We start from the raw sequence: 18,969 nt of genomic DNA on the forward strand, positions 1-18,969 counted from the left end.
GTTAAATTAATGTTAGGGAATGTTAAGAGTTCAAAGTGTCTTTGGAGATCAGTTATTTTATAGATGGGGAAACCGAGATCCAGAGAAGTCAATAGCTAAGTTAATGAGGTATCAGTTATAGAACTAAAACTTGGGTCTTCTGAGTTCCAAGGCAGGGTTCTTTCTGCTGTATCTCAGTAGCACATTTTATCATATCAATACATTCAGCAGAAAATAACTGAACTGTTTCTATCAAAAATATTATATAATCCAAACTGTCGCTAGATTTTAAATTTGTAAATAGTTGAAATTAACACACCTCTAACACCATGTTTTTGAATGATCACCACATTCATGTACAAAAGTGGATTCCTTCATGAACAACATGAGAAATCCTACTTATGTAGAAATAAAGATTTGTCTATGTAAGTTAATTGAATCTCATATAACTGTACAAGAAGTAAATCTTGATAAACCATAAGTCCAGATGATTGAAAATAGATCACGCCACTCAAATCTAGCCAGAGAGGTAACAGGCTGAAAATTCAGAATGAGATATACATTTTAGGGAATGGCTAATGCAGGGATTTGCAAGGATAGACTATGTGTGTTTGTTATGAGGGATTTTATTTTATTGTACAATTGAGGAGATGCAGTGAGAGAGAGATGATTAATTCTTGTAAAGAATCTTGTAAATTAAAAATATTACCCAAGTTGAAAAAAGAAATGAACCTTGACAGGAGATGAAGAAGATGACTCACTAAGAATACCTTTTCACTAATTTGCAATGGGAAAAATAGAGCATTTCCTTTTTCCCAACAGGAAAGTATTCTCCAAAAGTTTTGGTCCACAGTTTAATATGTTTAAATATCTTCTCAATTTAATAAACTTTTTCAATTGGCTTGAAAGAGTAGAAAACTAGTAATATCAATATGGAAAATAATAAATACTTGTCATTTAATATGAGACCTATTTTACAAAACTTGAGCTCAATTGATTTGGAAGGGTCCTTAGAGAAAATATTGTTTAACTCCTTTTTAGAGATGAAGAAATTTTGACTGAGAGCAAATGAATCATGATGACATAGACAGTAAATAGTAGAGCCAAGATTCCCTCAAAAAAAGTATGGTTTCCACTTCACCAAGATATTAAATAGAAGGCTTGCTAATGATGAGAAATAATGCGCTGAGTTTCTGCCAATGTAGATCTGAAGACAACCTCCCTAGGTAGTTTCATGAATCATGGAGAGGTTGAGTTACTTGCCTACAGTCCTACAGCTAGGAAGCATCAGAAGTTGGGTTTGAACTTAGGTCTTCTGGATCCTAAAACCAGCCAGTCTATCCAATAGGACATGTTGCCTCTGTGAATGCCAAACATAAGCTCATGCCTGTCCTAGCTGACAGAATAATAGTTAACAGTATAAGTAATCATCGTGACTTACCTAACCCCAAACCTTAACTGACAAAGAAAAGCTTTACCTTTAGACCCATTCCTGAAATACCTCAGTTATCTGTGATTTCTGAGTGGTCAAATTAGATCTATCATCCTGGGAGATAAAAGAACTTTCTCCTAAGGCTAGTAGAGCACAGGCATCATTTAAGGATACAATGTCACATGAGAAGGAAGCCAAATCTCATTGCTGCATGGGGGTAATCCTGTGCAAAAATGGTAATGGATTAGCCAGAATTAACCTGCCACTTCTCTAAAAGCAAACTGAGTTGAGTTCATTAAGACCAGAAATGCTGTGAACAATAGTCATTGCATGGAAATGATAGGGTTTTCATCATATCCTGCCAATGAATTTCTCAAGTACATTTATTTAATGGAAGTCATCTAGAGAGTTAGGTTAGGAGGAAGGGACAGAATGGAGGAGGGAAGGGAGGAAGGGAGAAAGGTAGGAAAGGAGGAAGGCAGGAAGGAAGGGATGGAGGAAAGAAATAAGCACTATAAGCACTATAAGAAATAAGAATATAAGCAATATAGTACCTATTATGTTCCAGGCATTGTGATAAGTACTTTATAAATATTATCTCTTGGAACTGAGGAAGATGTGGGTTACATGACTTGTTCAGCAACTAGTGTCTGAAGCCAGATATGAACTGATGTCTTTCTGACTTCAGGCACGGTGCTCTATCCACTACCCCAAATTGCTTTCTTTTAAGTTAAAAGAATTAAAAAAATAAATTAGAAATTAACTTGAAGATAAAATGTGGGTACCAGATTAGGAGTGTGGGTATGGGGTGCATAGCTAATTGATTTTTTTTTGAGATTCTATATCATACTCACTCTCTTAACATCTAGTACTCAGAGATGATCATTTTCATAAATCTTTAAAACCCTGGGTACCTTTAGGTGTTTCTTAGAAGGTCTCTACTCTTTTCCTTTGGACCTAGTGTTTAGAGACTGTATAAAAAGTATATTAATTTATCAATAACTGTTATGGCATTGTATTCCATTATAAGTTTCAATCCTTACCATATTTTTGGACCTCCATATTTTATTAGAGAAAGTTTTTCTTCTTAAATTATTTATGGAATCAAGGAACAGACAGTATAGGATACTAGTCAGGGGGATGATAGCTTTGGACCCAGGAATACAGCTTCAGGTTCTCAACAATTCTCAATTCTCAACCATAGCAAGTCACTTTACTGTAAGTTATAGACAAGTAGCAACTTCACCACCGGAAATTTCCATCAGGCATTTCTTTATACCAATGGAATCATAGTTCTGGACAAGAGAAAAAAAAAAACATACCAAAAATTTTCCTGAAGAAGAAATAGTAGATGATTTTGCCTTTCTCAGAGTCCCAGAAAATATCTTCTTGTCAGGTATCATCCCCAGGACAGAAATATGCACATGTACAGGCCCGTGTGTAATTAATAGTTAGGTTTTTTATTATTCATAAGTCCAACAACTGTGACCCTTTGTGGTGCTTACAGACACAGAAATGTATGTCAGATCATTATATTCATATTTGATTCTCAAAGAATATAGGATGTTTCTTTCTATTGGAGGGAAAAATTGAATAGTGTAGCATAATTGGGTATAAATAATCTGTTAAGTGCATCTTTTGTAACCATACTCATTTTCTTACTCATTTAATGAGGAATAAAACATAAATATGTGTCAATCCAGGTACTGCAATCTTCCTAAAGGGCAGAGGGTCTAATAATTGAAGGGACCTCATGGGTTATCCATATTAATCAGCATACCAATGGCCTTAAAAATAAAACAAATTTTTAAAAATTTGTCTATTCTTTTTGCCTCTACTTATTCACCTGACTCCCTTTCAAATCTTCTGCAATCTGCCTTCTGATCTCATTTTTCAACTGAAATGGCTCTCTTCAAAGTTATCAATGCTCTTTATTGAAACTGATCATTTTTTTTTCTCCATCCTCATCCTTCTTGACCTCTCTACTTCATAACATTGTTGACCACCCTCTGTTCTCTGGGTTTTCATGATGCCACCCTTTCCTGGTTTTCCTTCTACATATTTGATAATTCCTTCTCAGTCTCTTTGGTGGTTTATTGACTACATTACATGCCCTAATTGTGAGTGTTCCTCTCAGGCTCTGTCCTGTGCCCTATTTTCTCCTCTCTTTGCATATTCTCCCTCTGTGCCTTATCAACTCTAATGGGTTTGAAAATTTCCTCACTGTGAAAATTATTCACAGGTTTATTTATTAATAATCTTAATATTATTATTAATCTTAATCACTCTCCTCCGTTTCCATCTTGCATTACCAACTGCCTCCTGGACAATAGAAACTAGATATCTAGTTGGTATCTCAAACTTATCATATCTCAGCCAGAATTCATTATCTTTTCCCCCAAAATCCATTTTTTTCTACTAGACTTTCCTCTTTCTTTAGAAGACACCACCCTTCTTCTGACTTTCCAGGTTTACACCTTAGGTACTGTTTTCCACTCCTCACTTTCCCTCACCCCACATCTTCAATTAGCTGCTAAATCTTTCTGTTTCTCCCTCCATGGTATTTCCCATATTTGATCCTTTCTTTTCACTCACATAACCACCATCTTAGTTCAGCTGTCCATCAGCTCTTACATGGATTACTGCAGTGGCCTCCTAACTGATTTCTTTGCTTCAAGTCCCTCCCTTGTTCCAAAGTAAGGAGCAGCTACCTTCTAAGCAGCTACCAAAGTCATTTTCTTTCAGTGCAATTCTCTACTCAATAAACTCACTGGCTGCCTATTGCCAATAAGATAAATGTGAATTTTCCTCTTTGTTTTTTAAAACTCTTTGCAATCTGACTCCAGCCCTCTCTTTCCAAACTCATTATATATTCCCCTATCTACACTCGATGGTCGAGCTAAACTTGTCTTCTCTCTGTTCTTCATACAAGTCTCTCCATTTTTTTACTCTGTACTTTGGTCATTTCCCATGTGTAGAATTCAGTCCCCTGCCTTACCTCCACGCCAACCAGGCTCAGCTCAAGCATTACCTTCTATCTGGAGCCTTTCTTATCCTCCCAGATTCTAGTTCCCTATGCTCTCTCTAATTACCTTTTAAATCTATTTTAATTTATTCTGCATATATACATTTTGTTTTTCCCATTAGAGTATAATATCTTTGAATAATGATCATCTAATTTTTTTTTTGTATTTACACCCCCAGCTGCTAGCACATTTCATGGTATGTAGCATACTCTTAATAAAAGCTTGCTGATTAATCAATGACTTTATCCTGGAAACCTGAATCTAAAACCCACTATCACAGTAACTTAAGTTGGATGGGTGGAGGGCATTTAAATGCCCCATGACTGAGCTTTCTGGATTTCTCTTTTATCATGCAGCTTTTGGATCCATTGTGATGATGGAATTGATGGAAGATTATAAATGGAAAGATAGTTTTCATGATGATGTCATCTTTGAAAAAAAAAAAGTCCAGGTCTTAAGATTGACAGATTCTAGGATTTAGAAGGAACCTAAGAGATAAACTAATCCAAACCATATCTGAACAGGAAACTATACTATAACACCCTTTGTAAATTGTCCAGCTTACACTGGAAAAACTCCAGTGAGAGGAAATTTACTCATCCCTTCTCACCTGGGGATAAATTCTCATTGTTGGAAAGTTTTCTATCAAGCCTAAATTTGTGCTGTCTGCAAACTGCTCCCTGTTTCTGTGTTATCAATGTGAGGTAGAGAATGTCTAATCCCTATTCCAAACAATGGAAGTTCATCTTATTTTTTCCCCAATTTAAAAACATTGGAAGAAAAATTTTTAATTTTTTAAACTTTATTTTTTTCTAAGGAATAAAGACCTATATTCTCTCCATCTTATTTCTCCTCTTGCTGAAAAAGAAAGCAAATCTCTTTACATTCTTAAAAAACAGCTATTTTCATTTTTCCTTCCCCAAATATTCTCTTCTATATGCTAAGGTTTACTAGTTCCCTGTACCTATAGTCCTATGATGTGCTCTCCATTCTCCTTACCATACTGGTTGCTATCTTGTTGATGCACTAAGTTTATCAGTGTCCTTCCTAAAAACGAGTGCCCAGGACTGAACAGGGAAGAATACAGGAAGACTGTAACATTCTTTGAACTGAACACTATGTACCTTAATAGGATATTAGATTTTTTTTTTAGCTGTCATGTATCCACAGTATTAACACTCTGTCCACTAAATAGGTCTTTGGGTCTATTGTACCCCTCCCCAACATAATGAATGGTGTCTGAAAATAATAATGCAGGGCATAAAGCAGTGACAAAAAGCTTGCCATTGAGAAATGATAGGAAACTACTGAATGGTGGGTTGTGAAATAGGGATGTGCAGAATCACGGCAGTATTCTGTAAGATCATAATCTGAAGAAGAAAGAATGATTCATTTACCTCTTTGCAAACACCAGAAGGATGGTCCTGACCATAATCCAGAGCCTTTTTAGGAGGCTGGGGGTGGATGCACCACATAAGCAGAAGTGTAGAGATGGAATGGAGCCAAGGAATGAACATGGGGAAAAGGTGACATAGTTAGAAATTGTGTGGACAGCATCAGATACATACAAAGAGTGATATGAATGGAGCCAAATAGGGGTAGGCTGAAAGGAAGAGGAAGATTCTGGTAAACATTTTCAAGAACATGACAAAAATGTTAGTGATTTGCTTAGTAAAAAAACAATTCACTCAACACATCGGATCAACGTTAGCATTTCAAATACTTGCCAAGAGAGGAATTCAAAGCGCATTTAAGAAATATGTATTAGAAGAAAAGGCGTGCATTACATGCTGGTGAGTTTCTACTTAGAATAGAAAATTATCATACAAAAATGCTGAGAGAGCTTAGTCTCATGACAGACAGCTTCCTAATTTTATCAATTGCCTAATTAATGACAACCAAATGCAACACAAAACAAGGGGAGAAATATTTTCTCTCTCCAATTAATTTGGTGCCAATATGTAAAGTGGAAAAAGACTCTCCAAAAACTAGACATACTTCATAGAAATATATGAAGAAACAACATTCATCCAAAGCCAATTTTGATCCAGTTGTATGAAAAAGTCTTTGGTTTAATGGGCAAAACACACTATAAGGTCTACTTAGAATCTGTCTAGCACACAAATGTTTTACTCTTCTGTGCCTAATATACAGAACTGCTATGCATGTCAATGTTGTCCTTTTAAAATGAGGCTGAGGGTACATATGGAAAGTCTGACACATTTCAGACTTTTCAGGAGGCAAAAGTATTCTCTGAGTAAAGCTGGAGTCAGTTCCAGAGTCGTGATCAGGTTCTAGCTCCACAGCACAGACTGGGCAAACCCTAATGATGCTAGATAACAATAATATTTCACATTAACACCTTAAGATATACAAAGTCCTTTTCTCACCATACCTCTGAAATTGATGGGGAGAGAGTCATTTTCCCCTTCTTACAGCTGAGATGACATTCCTAGGGCCACATATCTGTGTGAAAGCTGAATTTTAAGTGAATATTCTAACTCTAAATCACTGATTTTTTCCCCTATAGCGTGGGACCTCTAGGGTTTTCTTTCAGGAGTGAAAGCTTGGAGATGATAATGACAATGATGATATTTATGTGGTATTTTTAAGTATTTGCAGTCATTTAGAGATCTCATTTATCTCCACAACTACTCTGAGGGGTTAGTGCCTTTCCCACTTTACAGATGAGTAAACTGAGGCTGAGGGAGGTTAAGTAACCTGTGCAGAATTGTAGTTTAATAAGTTTCAAAGGCAGGGTTCAAAGTGACATCTTTCTGACTCCAGGCTTCATGTTCTATCTACTTAACAGCCTCAATCCTGACACAACTCATATGATTTCATTAGTATGAGAGGAAGACATGATAGCATATTATCCTTCCTTTTTTCTCTCCCTGTAATTGCTAAAAATGTATAAATTAGGAAGATTATCTCACAGATCACTAGACAAATACTTTCTACAGGTAGTCTAGCCCTGAATGGAATGAAAAATATCTGCATATTTTCTATTTTATACAAGTGGATCAAATAGCATTTAAATAACTTAAAATAAAATGCTTAATGGAGAGAGGTAATCAAAAAGTTCTCAAGTTTTAAATCTAGATATATTTTCATTATTTGTAAGGAATTAAGAATAATTTGGCAGTAAAGCCAAATCCTACAGGGAATAATTACTTTCCATGTAGGAACACAACTCAAGTTGTCTTTGTGGGATGGAGGAGAGAAGGTCTATAATTGGCATCTACCCAATTCTTCATTGGCACTTTTGCATTTGTCATTCACAAGGACATTTTCCTAATGTTCATATGTTAATCTGCTAGCCTCACTTACCGGGCGTCCAAACTCCAGTTCTGAAAAGAATTTATACCAGGGTTCATTTTCTAAATCTATGTCATCTGGATTTATGCGATCAGTCTGGAGCAGATATGAAGGAAAAGGGAAGGAAAAGGCAAACTGAGCCAAGTGAAGGAAATGCTGTGTGACACCAAAAACATCCATACAGGCACACACCACAAGTCATGATGAGGGGAGGTAGCAGGGGAGGAATAAAGGAAAACAAGGCATGGTGATGGGGTTTGATGGATTTTCCTGCTCAAGGGTTCCCATGGGATATTTCTTCCTTATCAGTTCTATCTTTTTTCCTGAGTATATAGTATTAATATTTCCCCCTGAATATTTTAGAGATTTTTAGACATAATGGCATAGTTGTAAACTGACCCCATAGTAATGGTTCCTTTGGATTGCATTCATTTCTTATCTTAATCACAGCACCTCAATGTCTGAAGAAAGTAAGAGTGGGTCTAGATGTCTAAGAACAGACTTTGTGCCAAGACATCTAGGATTAGTGTACCATCGGGGAAAGGACTCAGAAGGGGGGGTCAGGTTGAGGGGCTAGGAGTGAGGGAAGCAATAAAATTCTACTTAAATCTATTATTTAGAAGGTACCTGAGATTTCTATCCTTTCCACTGTAGGACTATATAACCCAGAGAATCTGAACAAAAATTCAGGAGATGCCATGGGTTAACAGAATATATAAACTAGGTGGAAGCTAAATCTCAAATGGATTCTTTGTTCTGCTACACCATCTGTGTCTCCTTAATTAGAATGCAGTGATGAAAAGAAAAAAAATATGATCCCCTTTCCAAAAGACTCCTTGGTACTTCTCTTTTTGTGTTTGGCTAACAAGGTCTAACCTTCGTGAAAAGGTGACACAGTGAGACGCAATATGGAATTTTGACCTAAGTGGTACATAGACAATTGTTAAGATCAAGCAAACAGCATTCTGAAGTCTTATAGTAATCTTTTATTTTTGAGAAGGTTAGGACTCTGTACCTATCCCAGCTCAACAATTCATGATATCCCCATTAATAACCTAAATCTTTGGTGCATATTGAGCAGTTACTGTGATGAGAACAGACAGAGTTTGCGCAGCTCTAAGGGTTGTGTGAGAAATGGTTTAGGCCTTCTCTCTTGGGCCTGTGTAGGAAGGAGCCAAAGTGGGTAGTAAGGAAATGGCACAAGATTTGAGCACGGGCTTTGCTCTCCACATAGTGTCTTCTTTCAGAAGAAAGAAATTCATTCTCTTACCACCTAGAAACACAAAGCAATATTACAAGAAATGCATTACTTATTCATAGTTAAAGTTAAAATATATAATATACAATTTTGCTGAAATAATTCCTTTTGTCTATCTATAATCTATCTACTATCTATCTATCTATCTATCTATCTATCTATCTATCTATCTATCTATCTATCTATCTATCTATCTATCTACTTATATATGAAATATTCTCGTATTTGAAATTCTCTTCCAGTTAGTGGAAAGAACACTGGTCTAGGAATCAGGGAACCTCAGTTTTAGTCCCAACTTTTCCCCTTTTCTATCCTCCCCAAATCACTTTATTTTTCTTAATCTAAATTTCCTCCTTGGCAAAATGAGATGGATAACTTCTAAATTTTCTTCTAAGAGTTTATAGTGATTATACTTTAGTTGAATATTCCAATAGATATTAATGGGCAATACTGATGTTTTCTAATTGATTTGTTTTTTTATAAGTAGTTCCTAAATGTTATAGATATTACTCAATAAATGGGAGAAAAAAGAGGACTTAAGGACCAAAGAAATTTGAGAAAACACAAATTCTTCCTATTTTGGGAGGTATAATGTACATTGCGCTCTCACACAGTGATCTTTTTCAGATGGTTGCTTGAATGGGTTTGTATAGGAGATCACTAAGTCAAATTGGGCGCTCAGATGTTGTGTCAAAGGATATTGATTAGTTCTCTGAGAATTATCTTGTTTTGACCTTCCAGTAAGGCACCATGATATTGGAGCTGCGTAGTAAACCCAAACTTCTCAAACAGTACAAGTGCAAGGCCCTTCAATGTCAGGGAGCACAGATAGTAATCCTGAAGGCAAGATGTGAGACCTTTGTGACCAATGCCATGGTCTAGGAATGCAATTAAGTTGCCCAAACCACTGCTGAAAAAATCAATTCCAATCCTTTGAAGATCTTAGAGATTTCCTTCTTCTGAATGGTTAAATCAATGCTGGGATGAATGATTCCTCACTTTGGTGAAACTAAGAGCCTTGGGATGGTTAAAAGCCAACTACAATTTCACTTTCGGTTATCGTAAGTTGTGGGGTTTATTTTTTCCAAGTTGCTCCATGTCCAATGACTTTATTATTGCTGCCACTTACTCTTTATCTATTTTCATAAGTCAAAGCAACTTTCTGGCAGCTACATTATTTCAATATTTTATCAAAGATATAAGGAAGATGGAAATTGCAGATGGTGATACAAATATTGAAACACATAAGAGGTAAATAAGCAAAAGACAGATGGCCTCTCTTGGTCCCTTCCAGCTCAATAATTCTTGCCCTTTTCTGTATTAATATAATATTTTAGAAAATGCAACCAACAGTGATGAAGAATCTAATTTGTTAGGGATGGAATGATGAAATAAGACACAGCTTATGACCTTTAGGAGCTAGAAACATAATTGGGAGATATGGTATGTGATCAAATAATTATAATACAAGAATGAATAAGTACAAAAAAAGATTCATGTAAAGTGCTATGAGAAATTTGCAGTGGGACAGACCACTGATTTTTTACTATTGGGTGGAGCCCAATAGCCTTCAGAGAAACCATGTGAATTAGACCTTGAAAGAAAGGAAACATTTCCACATGTAAACATGATTCCAGAGATGGGGAGAAGGGGTACAAAGTGACCAAAGCATGTAAATGGGAGAAGTCAGAGTAAGGGGAGGGAGGGGTAAGTGGTCCACTTTGGCTGAGATATAGGGTATATGAAAGGGAATGCTCTAAAGGACAGTTAGGTGCTGCACTATGGGGATTTGTGAATGCCCACACAGGAATTTTACTTTCCTGAATAGGCTATGAGGGGCCACTGAAGATTGTTGAATAGAGAAGTATGTGATTAGAGCAATACATTTGGAAGGAGATGGGGCAGTGTGGAGAAGGATGGATTGAAGAAAGGGGCAGACTTGAAAAAGAAAGACCAATTAGGAGTCCATTACCATGGTCCCTGTGAGGGGTGATAAAAGCCTACATTAGGTCATTTCAATGAGAATGAAGAGAAAGAGAAGCTATGGGATAAATACTGAAAAGGTTGAATGGAAGGAACTTGGCAACTTATTGGTTACAGGCAACTGATTGGTTTTTCCCAAAAAGGGAAAATATGTTAAAAAGGACTTCGAAATTGTGGTCCTGGGTGGTGGAAAATATTGTGCTACCATCTGTAGAATCAGAAAAGCTAGGGAAGGGAATAGGTTTTGGGGATAAAATTTTAAATTCAATTTTGGACATATTGAATATGAGATAAGAATGAGACTCTACAAGATGATTGGAAATGAGAATATGAAATTTGGGAAGAAATTGGGGAGAGAGATAGAGAATCGAGAGTTATGTACAAGATGGTATATGAAGCTAGAAGAGTGGATGAGGTCACTCCATAGAGAGAAAGAGAATGGAGAGGAGAAGAGGAAGGGGTAAAAAGAGGAAAGGAAGAAGTAGAGAAGGCAAAGACAAAAGGAGAGAAGAGAAAGAAGGAAAAGACAGGCGGGAATAGGAGGAAGGAGAGTGGAGGAGGAGAGGAGAAAAGGGGAGAAGATAAAACGGGAGGAAGAAGGAGAAAGAGGGAGCAGAAAAGGAAAGAGGGCAGAAGGGGGAAGGAAGAATGAGAAGATATGACAAAAGGGGCTGAGAGGAGGAAAAAAGGGGAGAGAAAGAAAGGGCAGGAGAAGAAAGGAAAAAAAGAACAAGAACAAAACTTTGAGCAACAATCCCAATCCATCAATGGGCTTGTCTTCAAAGCCTTTCCAACCTAGTAGGATGTGCCATAATTTATGCTCCTCTCCCATACCTTTGGAGAACCCAGGATCATCCCCTAGTAGAAAAAAAATTGTCATCATAAACTTATATTAGAGGAATACCCATGGGGAAATCATTTTAACTCTGCCTAGAGATAGATGTACCTTTAACAAAGCAGATACAGCTCTTTAGATCCATTACTAATTCAAGGGGCTAATATTCTAAACTAGGGGAGACCATTTGGACCACAGCATTTTTTCTGTAGATGTCTCCTAATGTCCTATTTTGCATTCATTATTTTAGGACTCTTTATGTTGGGGTAAAGTACCATGTCAACATAAAGAAGCAGGCATTCATTGTTCTGTTTCTATGCTGACAGCAGAGGGCAGCAAATTTAACAAATGAATGTATTCAATAGGACAGTATCACAGACATTAAAGTAAAATGATGAGTCTCCCAGATAGCAGAGATCTGTTTGAGGGAAGATGGACTACCATGCTCAGAAAAGGAAGTATTTCTGATTTGGTTGCAAAGCAGCATTTTCAGTTATTACCTAGATGGAGAATGGGAGATATGCAGAACTTGAAAGAATATACAACCCAAAATAATGTATATAAGTGCAAACTATAATCCAACATATATATTTTGGATTGTGCCTTCACTGCATAACATGCAATCACATGTATAAGAACCAGAGGAGAGCTTTGTTGCAGCCCTGCCAGTCACACCAAACATGAGGCAGCTGAATGACTGGTGTAGCCACAGAGAAACAGTGTTAAGATGGCCTTATCTACTCTGGTTGATTTGGCCATGTGTAGGGTGGATTTTCCTCTAAGTAACCCAAAGATAGACAATAGACCAAAACTCACTAACACTCTCATTTATATCAGCCCCCTCCATGTGACTCTGTGCCTTTTTGATTTGGAAGTATTCTAGTGCGCAGAGATCCAACAGAGAAGCAAGATGACCCTGATTATTGCAAGTAATTCACAAAGGAGAGAACAAATGTATAGAGAACCACATCCTCCAATGACAAAGACTTTAATGCCATTGCCCTCAAAGGGCAAGAAGGCAGAAAAAGGTCAAAGACAAAGCTTCTTAACTTCTTTGCTCTTTTCAGTCTATCTTTTGAAGACTAGCAAGGTTCCTCTGTGATCTCTGGTGAAGCATCAGAGGTATGCTGTCTCCTCTGGCAGGATTAAATAATCTTGTTTATATATATCACAAAGAAAAAGATACCCCTTCCTAAAAATAAATCAACATTTCTGAAACACTCATTTTCTTTTTTACTCATTCCACAAATTTCATAGCATTTACTGACTACCATATCTCATCTCTAAGGTAGGTTTGTATTTATGTAGATTTTGCTGGTTTTAATATTTGTGAACGGTTGTGGACACAGATTTTATCCACCTTGCTTTTCAACCTCCCTTTTGTATCAAAGATGAGGATGAACCATGGACCAAGTAGCCTTTCTACTGTTGGGCCATAAATGCTGTAGGTGGCTGATTCTATTATTTCTTCCAGTAAACAACCTGGAAAGCTCTATACTTGGTTAACTGGCTTACTCTTGTGTTATTCAGGTTACCAGAGAAACATCTTACATTTTCAACATTTTTCCTAAAAAGACTGAATCTCCTTATTTCTCACAGGCAGGAAAGACAGGGATTAATTACTCTTAGTCCCAATCCCACTCTGACCATCATGGAAATTAAAGCTTAGTTTCCAATCTAGGCCATCTGTCCTTCCTTTGGCAGCCTGGTTTATCACACTCTAGAGGGCTTACCCTATTATGATATGTTTCAGCCCATTTTAGCTTGGAATTCTGGAGCTCAAGCAATCCACCAATCTCAGTCTCCTCGGTAGCATGAGTCACCATGTTTACCTACACTGTCATTTAAATAACACACTTTACTGACAAATATACTAACAACTGTCACTAAATTTCTAGGATCCTTTTAAATCTACCTCCACAATGCTATGTAAATCCGATTCTTGTTAATAACATCACTCAATTTAAAAAAACATCTACTCATAACTTCCTCTTGGAAAACAATGGCCAAGGAGAAAAACAAAACCCTCATTTCTCTCTTATCAAGGCATGAAGCAAACTCTGGGCCTTAAGTGGTTTATCTGACAATGTACTAGATACTAAAATAGACTTGTGATTCCTTGGTTTGTGTAGTCCCTCTACAGGAGAGGATCAAATGTATCTCTTCTAAATGGGATGTGAAGTTTTTATCATTCTCAAAGTACACTTTGGCAGAAACTAGCTTCAGGTGTTCCTGTAAGGAACAGAATATCACAGTATGGAAGCACAGTATTGATTTACAGCCAAAGTTAGCTTAACAAAATTTCCAGGTCTTTGCAAATATTGTACAAGATCAAATATTAGACTCCTGTTTTCTAAGTTTCTAAATTTGTACCCAAACCAATAAGCACAAGTAATTTTAAATCCTCTTTTTTTTATCTTTGCAATGCTAATCATTTTCTCTCCTAAAAGGCTCTTTCCTTCTTAGAAAATAAATGTCAAGCCTTTCCCCAATACAGCAAATTCACAGGCAAAGCACAAAATGGAAACTGATTATTGAGTTCTTAACCCTTCTAGCTTACAGGAGCTTCCTCACCTATGAATTCAAGTCAGAAGCACTAAGTTATTTTGCTGTTATGAAGACTGGGGAGCATATTTTCAAACATTTCATACTAAACTCATGCATGAACAGTGGAATAAGGGCTATGTAGCTCTACAGAGGGAAGCATGTAATCAGATCAGGATGCTGATTTATCGTGCATGTGTACATACATATTATGTATGTATATAAATGTGTATATAAGCATATATGTGTGTATACACATGCATACACACCATACAAGCTAACAAAGATAAATTAATAATAGGAAAATGCATATGATTATGTATGCTATTTTTTTAGTTGTAGTAGCTATCAGTGTTTAATTATTATAATCTCCATGTAAAATCTAATGTATATATAGAATACTTCCTAATTCAGTCACAGGGAGCTGGGCAGCACAGTAGATAAAAGCTAGACTTGGAGTCAGGCAGACCTGAGCTTAAATCCTGCCTCAAACACTGATTGACTCTGGAGCAAGTCACTTTTCCTCTGTCTGCCTCAATTTCTGCATCTGTAAAAGACAATCAATAATAGCACCTACCTCCCAGCATTGTAAAGATAAATTAAATTATATTTGTAAAGTGCTTGGTAAACCACAAAGGACTATATACAGGCTAGTGTTTATTATTGTTACTATGTATCATTTAAAATGTATCCAAATTCTTGTTCTAATGATCATATAAAGGAGTGGTAAAAATGTCCATTCCTTTTTGTAAAGAAATAGGATTTGGAAAGGAAGTATTCACACAACTGTTATATTTTTGTTAGTATTGGTGCCACATAATATATGAGCACACCACAGTCGTTCTGCACCATTAGTTATTACAGGGACCCTCTGATAATATAGTCTTCTAAGAATTGGCAAACAGCATTAAAAAAAAATGAAGAAAATTCTTTCTATTACCATTTCCACATTCCAAATCCTTCAGAAAAATGAGAAAATCATACCTTCCCCCCTTGTTAATACTAACACCTTATTTGTGGACATTATAGTTAGTATCAATATAATTTCTGAAGCACAATGTTTTTCTATGAGAAGAACACTATGCTAGGCACTGGGGGGAGACATAGATGAAGAAAACAAGCCCACCCTCATGAACTATCCAGAGGGATAAGACATCAGTAGGAGAGCTATGAAACACAATTAAATGAGAAGCAAATTATATTGACCAAGAAAGCACTGAGAGCTCTGTGAGGGGGAAGGGCATTCTGGGAAGCAGTGAATAGGAGGGCGTAGCTCACGGAAAAGGTAGCATGTCTATGGTACTTTAAAGGGCAGGAAGTCAATGAGTAATTGTGGCTGGGAGGAAATTCCAGACCAAGTGAGTGACATAAAGTAAGGAGTGACAAGGGAGCTTGAGGCAGCTTAACAGTTCCCACTGGAGAGATATTTTGAGGCGAGGGACCCTTCCCGGTGCCACTCAATTTATATGGCAGACATAGCTAACCCACCCTGCTCATTTATCAGCTCAGCTCAGTGACAGTTCACTTAAAGGCAAGACATAAAGTGGAATATTTGCACATATTTATGAGAAAAACAAGATGTTGCTTTAAATTCACACTCAGGCATAAGTAGCCCAGTAGGTCCTTTCCTCTAAAAGTAGTTTTTGAGAGAAGGAATAGGTATTATACACACATTATATACATAGCAGAGGGTCAGACAGGAATATTGGACCATCATGGCAGGGGGTGGGGGGAGAGAACTCTGGGAGAGTAGAATGGGGGCATCAAAGGTAAACATAATCCTGCTTTACAATTTTACCCATAACCTGCTCTGATAAATGGCTTTAAGTGCTTTCAAATGTTGGTTTCTTTCTCCTGCCTGTATCTGTCTGCATCAAGTTAGAGAGAATGTTAAAATAAGGCAAAGTTAAAAATAATTCTGACTCACCAACTGACAACTAATCAGGAAACTTTTTGTCTGCGCACACGAAGGGGAAGACTTGTTAAGAGCTGATAAAAAAGGCATCTAAGAAATGCACTTCAACAGAGCCAAACGAATGTCGTAAAACAGATGGACGGAAAGGAAGCTACATTGAGAAAAAGCCAATGCCCATGTGAAACAATGGACGAAAGGACATTTTTCACACAATTGGCCCCAGACTACCAATTCTGAATTGTGGTTCTGAGTTCTTTTTTTGAATCTCCTAGGTACTGCTACTGTTGTTGGTCCTGGTTTATTCTCTGTTGCTTTATTCAATTGCCGTTATATAGATAAGACCCCAGGGAGGTGTCAGTGGACAATGTATCGAATTCTTTAAGATACACAGTTCATATTTGTGTATGTATCTACATATACATAATATGTACATACATCCATTCATACATATGCACACATTCAGGTTGCTTCTTCCCAAAATAACTTGTAAGACAGAAAAACCTGTATTTCTTCCCTCTTGTTATTAATAAATAAATATGGCTGACAACTGATACAGATGATGTTTCTATAAACACGTGGCAAATGATGAGTTGCATCATTCAAATGTAATTATGATAAGCTGTTCAAATGACTATATGAGATAATGAGGTGATTTCTAAAAGATGTGAAGATCAATCATTTTCATGACAAAAGATGAAAAAGACTTGAAAGTCCATGATCATTTTGGTACCTGGAAAGCCAAAACTAGTAGTCTGATAAGGAATGCTTACCGGTCTCTCATGCTGAAGAATTGATGACTTCCCAGGTTCGTATTCAAAAATACTCCGTGGTTCAGAACGAAATTTTCGTGTGTCCACTTTTCTGTCTGGTGGATCCCAGTCATGCCTAGGAATAATTTAAAAAAAACCCAACGGACTATATTAAATTAATTCCCTGTGTTTGGTGTAAGGGAAGAAACTGTATTTAGTAGCCAAAGACATAGTGTATAATTTCAAAATTACTATTAGTGAAGATTCAGAACCATCATATGGAGAAAAAAGCCAACAGAAAAATGCCACATTTATGTTTTCTTTCAACAGAAACAATAAAGTTTTTTCCCCAAGGTCTTTTATTTGGGGTAATATTTTCTATATTTTTTCTAACACGTATTTTCTACTGCTGAAGCAAAAACCTGCACTCAGAGGTTGCTAAATTGAGTGTGCTGGAAGACCCCCTAGGGAACTATGGAGAGAGCTAATCCCTTCTCTTTGTGGTTGGTTTTAGAAAGAGGAAGGCCCTTGGCCTCTGCAAGTTGATGTCAGCTTACCCTGCCAGCCTGTGATGAGAAGTAACCTTGATGAGAACTGGCATGTACTAAATGCACATACCAGGTTTTATTTGTCCCCCTCAACCCTTTTTTTTTAAAAAATAATTTCCATTTCAATGCAAAGTACGTAGAAACTACTTTGCTCCAGGCAGAAAGAAGCTGTGTAAAATCTGAAACCCTTCTCCGGGGACATATATAAAAACCCAAGTCAAATATGTGTCACTGTATACATTACCTAGGGACCACTAAGACCTTTAGCACTGATGAAGACACTTTGAAAGGAAAAAGAACAACTTATATAAAAGTGATATAGTCTCTAAAGTATGTTCTCCAAAGAATCTGGTGAGTTAGGTAATACTAGAATTGTTTTTCCCATTTTAGGCATGAGGAAACTGAGGCACATGGGCAAACAGACCGTAGATGTAAGAACTAAGCCTGGAACCCACTTCTTGGTTCAGATCTTACCAGATACTCCCTATCTGTGTGACCTTGGGGGAGTCACTTATTCTCTCTGGGTCTCAGTCCCTCTATTGGTTTCTCCCAAAAGAGGGTGAGGCTGGGGGTTTGTGGGTGGGGGGTGGGGGTGGGGAGGTGGGTGGTAGTGGTGGAAGTAGCCTGAGGATCTGATCTAGAGCTATGATTTGAGATTTTCACTTTATTAGTGCAATTCGAGATAGGAGCTTTTATTCCCTTTATTAGGGAAGAGTCTTAATTAGTATGACATAAAAGAAAAAAAACTAGTGGGCACCTAAGTGGCACAGTGGATAGAGCTCTGGTCGTGGAGTCAGGAAGACTCTTCCTGAGTTCAAATCCAGCCTCAGACACTCACTGTGGGATTCTGGGAAAGTCACTTAACCCTGTTTACCTCAATTTTCTCATTTGTAAAATGAGCTGGAGAAGGAAATGACAAACTATTCTAGTATCTTTGCCAAAAAAAACCCCAAAATGAAAACAAATGGGGTCACAAAGAGTCAGACACATGACTAAAAACTGACTGAATGACAACGAAGAGAAATAATACTGTACTAGGTAGAAGGAAGCAAGGAAGGAAGGATGTAAGCAAGAAAGGAACTGAAGAGGGAAGGAAAGAGAGAAGGGGAAGAAGGAAGGCAGGAGAGGAGGAGAGAAGGAAAAAGCATTTATTAAGTGCCTACCATATGCCAGACATTATCCCCATCATACCCTTGAGGAAACTAAAACAGAGGTTAAGTGACTTGCCCAGAGTCAAAGGAGGAGTAAGTATCTGAGGTTAGATTTGAACTCGGGTTTTTCTGACTCCAGTCCCAGGGCTATATCAGAACTTTCATTTACTGGCTGGGTGACACTAGACAAAGCCACTCTGAACTCTAGGAATAATAAAAATGCATTTTACC

The 18,969-nt window shown here is 37.2% G+C and overlaps 1 protein-coding gene across 36 annotated transcripts in view; it reads right to left on the reverse strand.

Annotated features, from left to right (window-relative positions):
* The window catches only part of SORBS2 (sorbin and SH3 domain containing 2), a 487,674-nt gene that overhangs the window by 58,495 nt on the left and 410,210 nt on the right, over positions 1-18,969 (reverse strand). For 26 of the 36 annotated variants that reach the window (XM_072622632.1, XM_072622633.1, XM_072622631.1 and 23 more), the window contains 3 exons: positions 17,061-17,175; positions 7,768-7,851; positions 5,835-5,891 (listed from right to left, as the gene is read on the reverse strand). In XM_072622632.1, coding sequence (XP_072478733.1) covers positions 5,835-5,891; positions 7,768-7,851; positions 17,061-17,175 — 256 coding nt within the window. The remainder of the gene's footprint in view (positions 1-5,834; positions 5,892-7,767; positions 7,852-17,060; positions 17,176-18,969) is intronic. The other 10 variants (XM_072622649.1, XM_072622648.1, XM_072622656.1 and 7 more) reach the window with 1 other exon arrangement.

The sequence above is a fragment of the Notamacropus eugenii genome, chromosome 7, assembly GCF_028372415.1.
Source record: "Notamacropus eugenii isolate mMacEug1 chromosome 7, mMacEug1.pri_v2, whole genome shotgun sequence".
NCBI lineage: Eukaryota > Metazoa > Chordata > Mammalia > Diprotodontia > Macropodidae > Notamacropus > Notamacropus eugenii.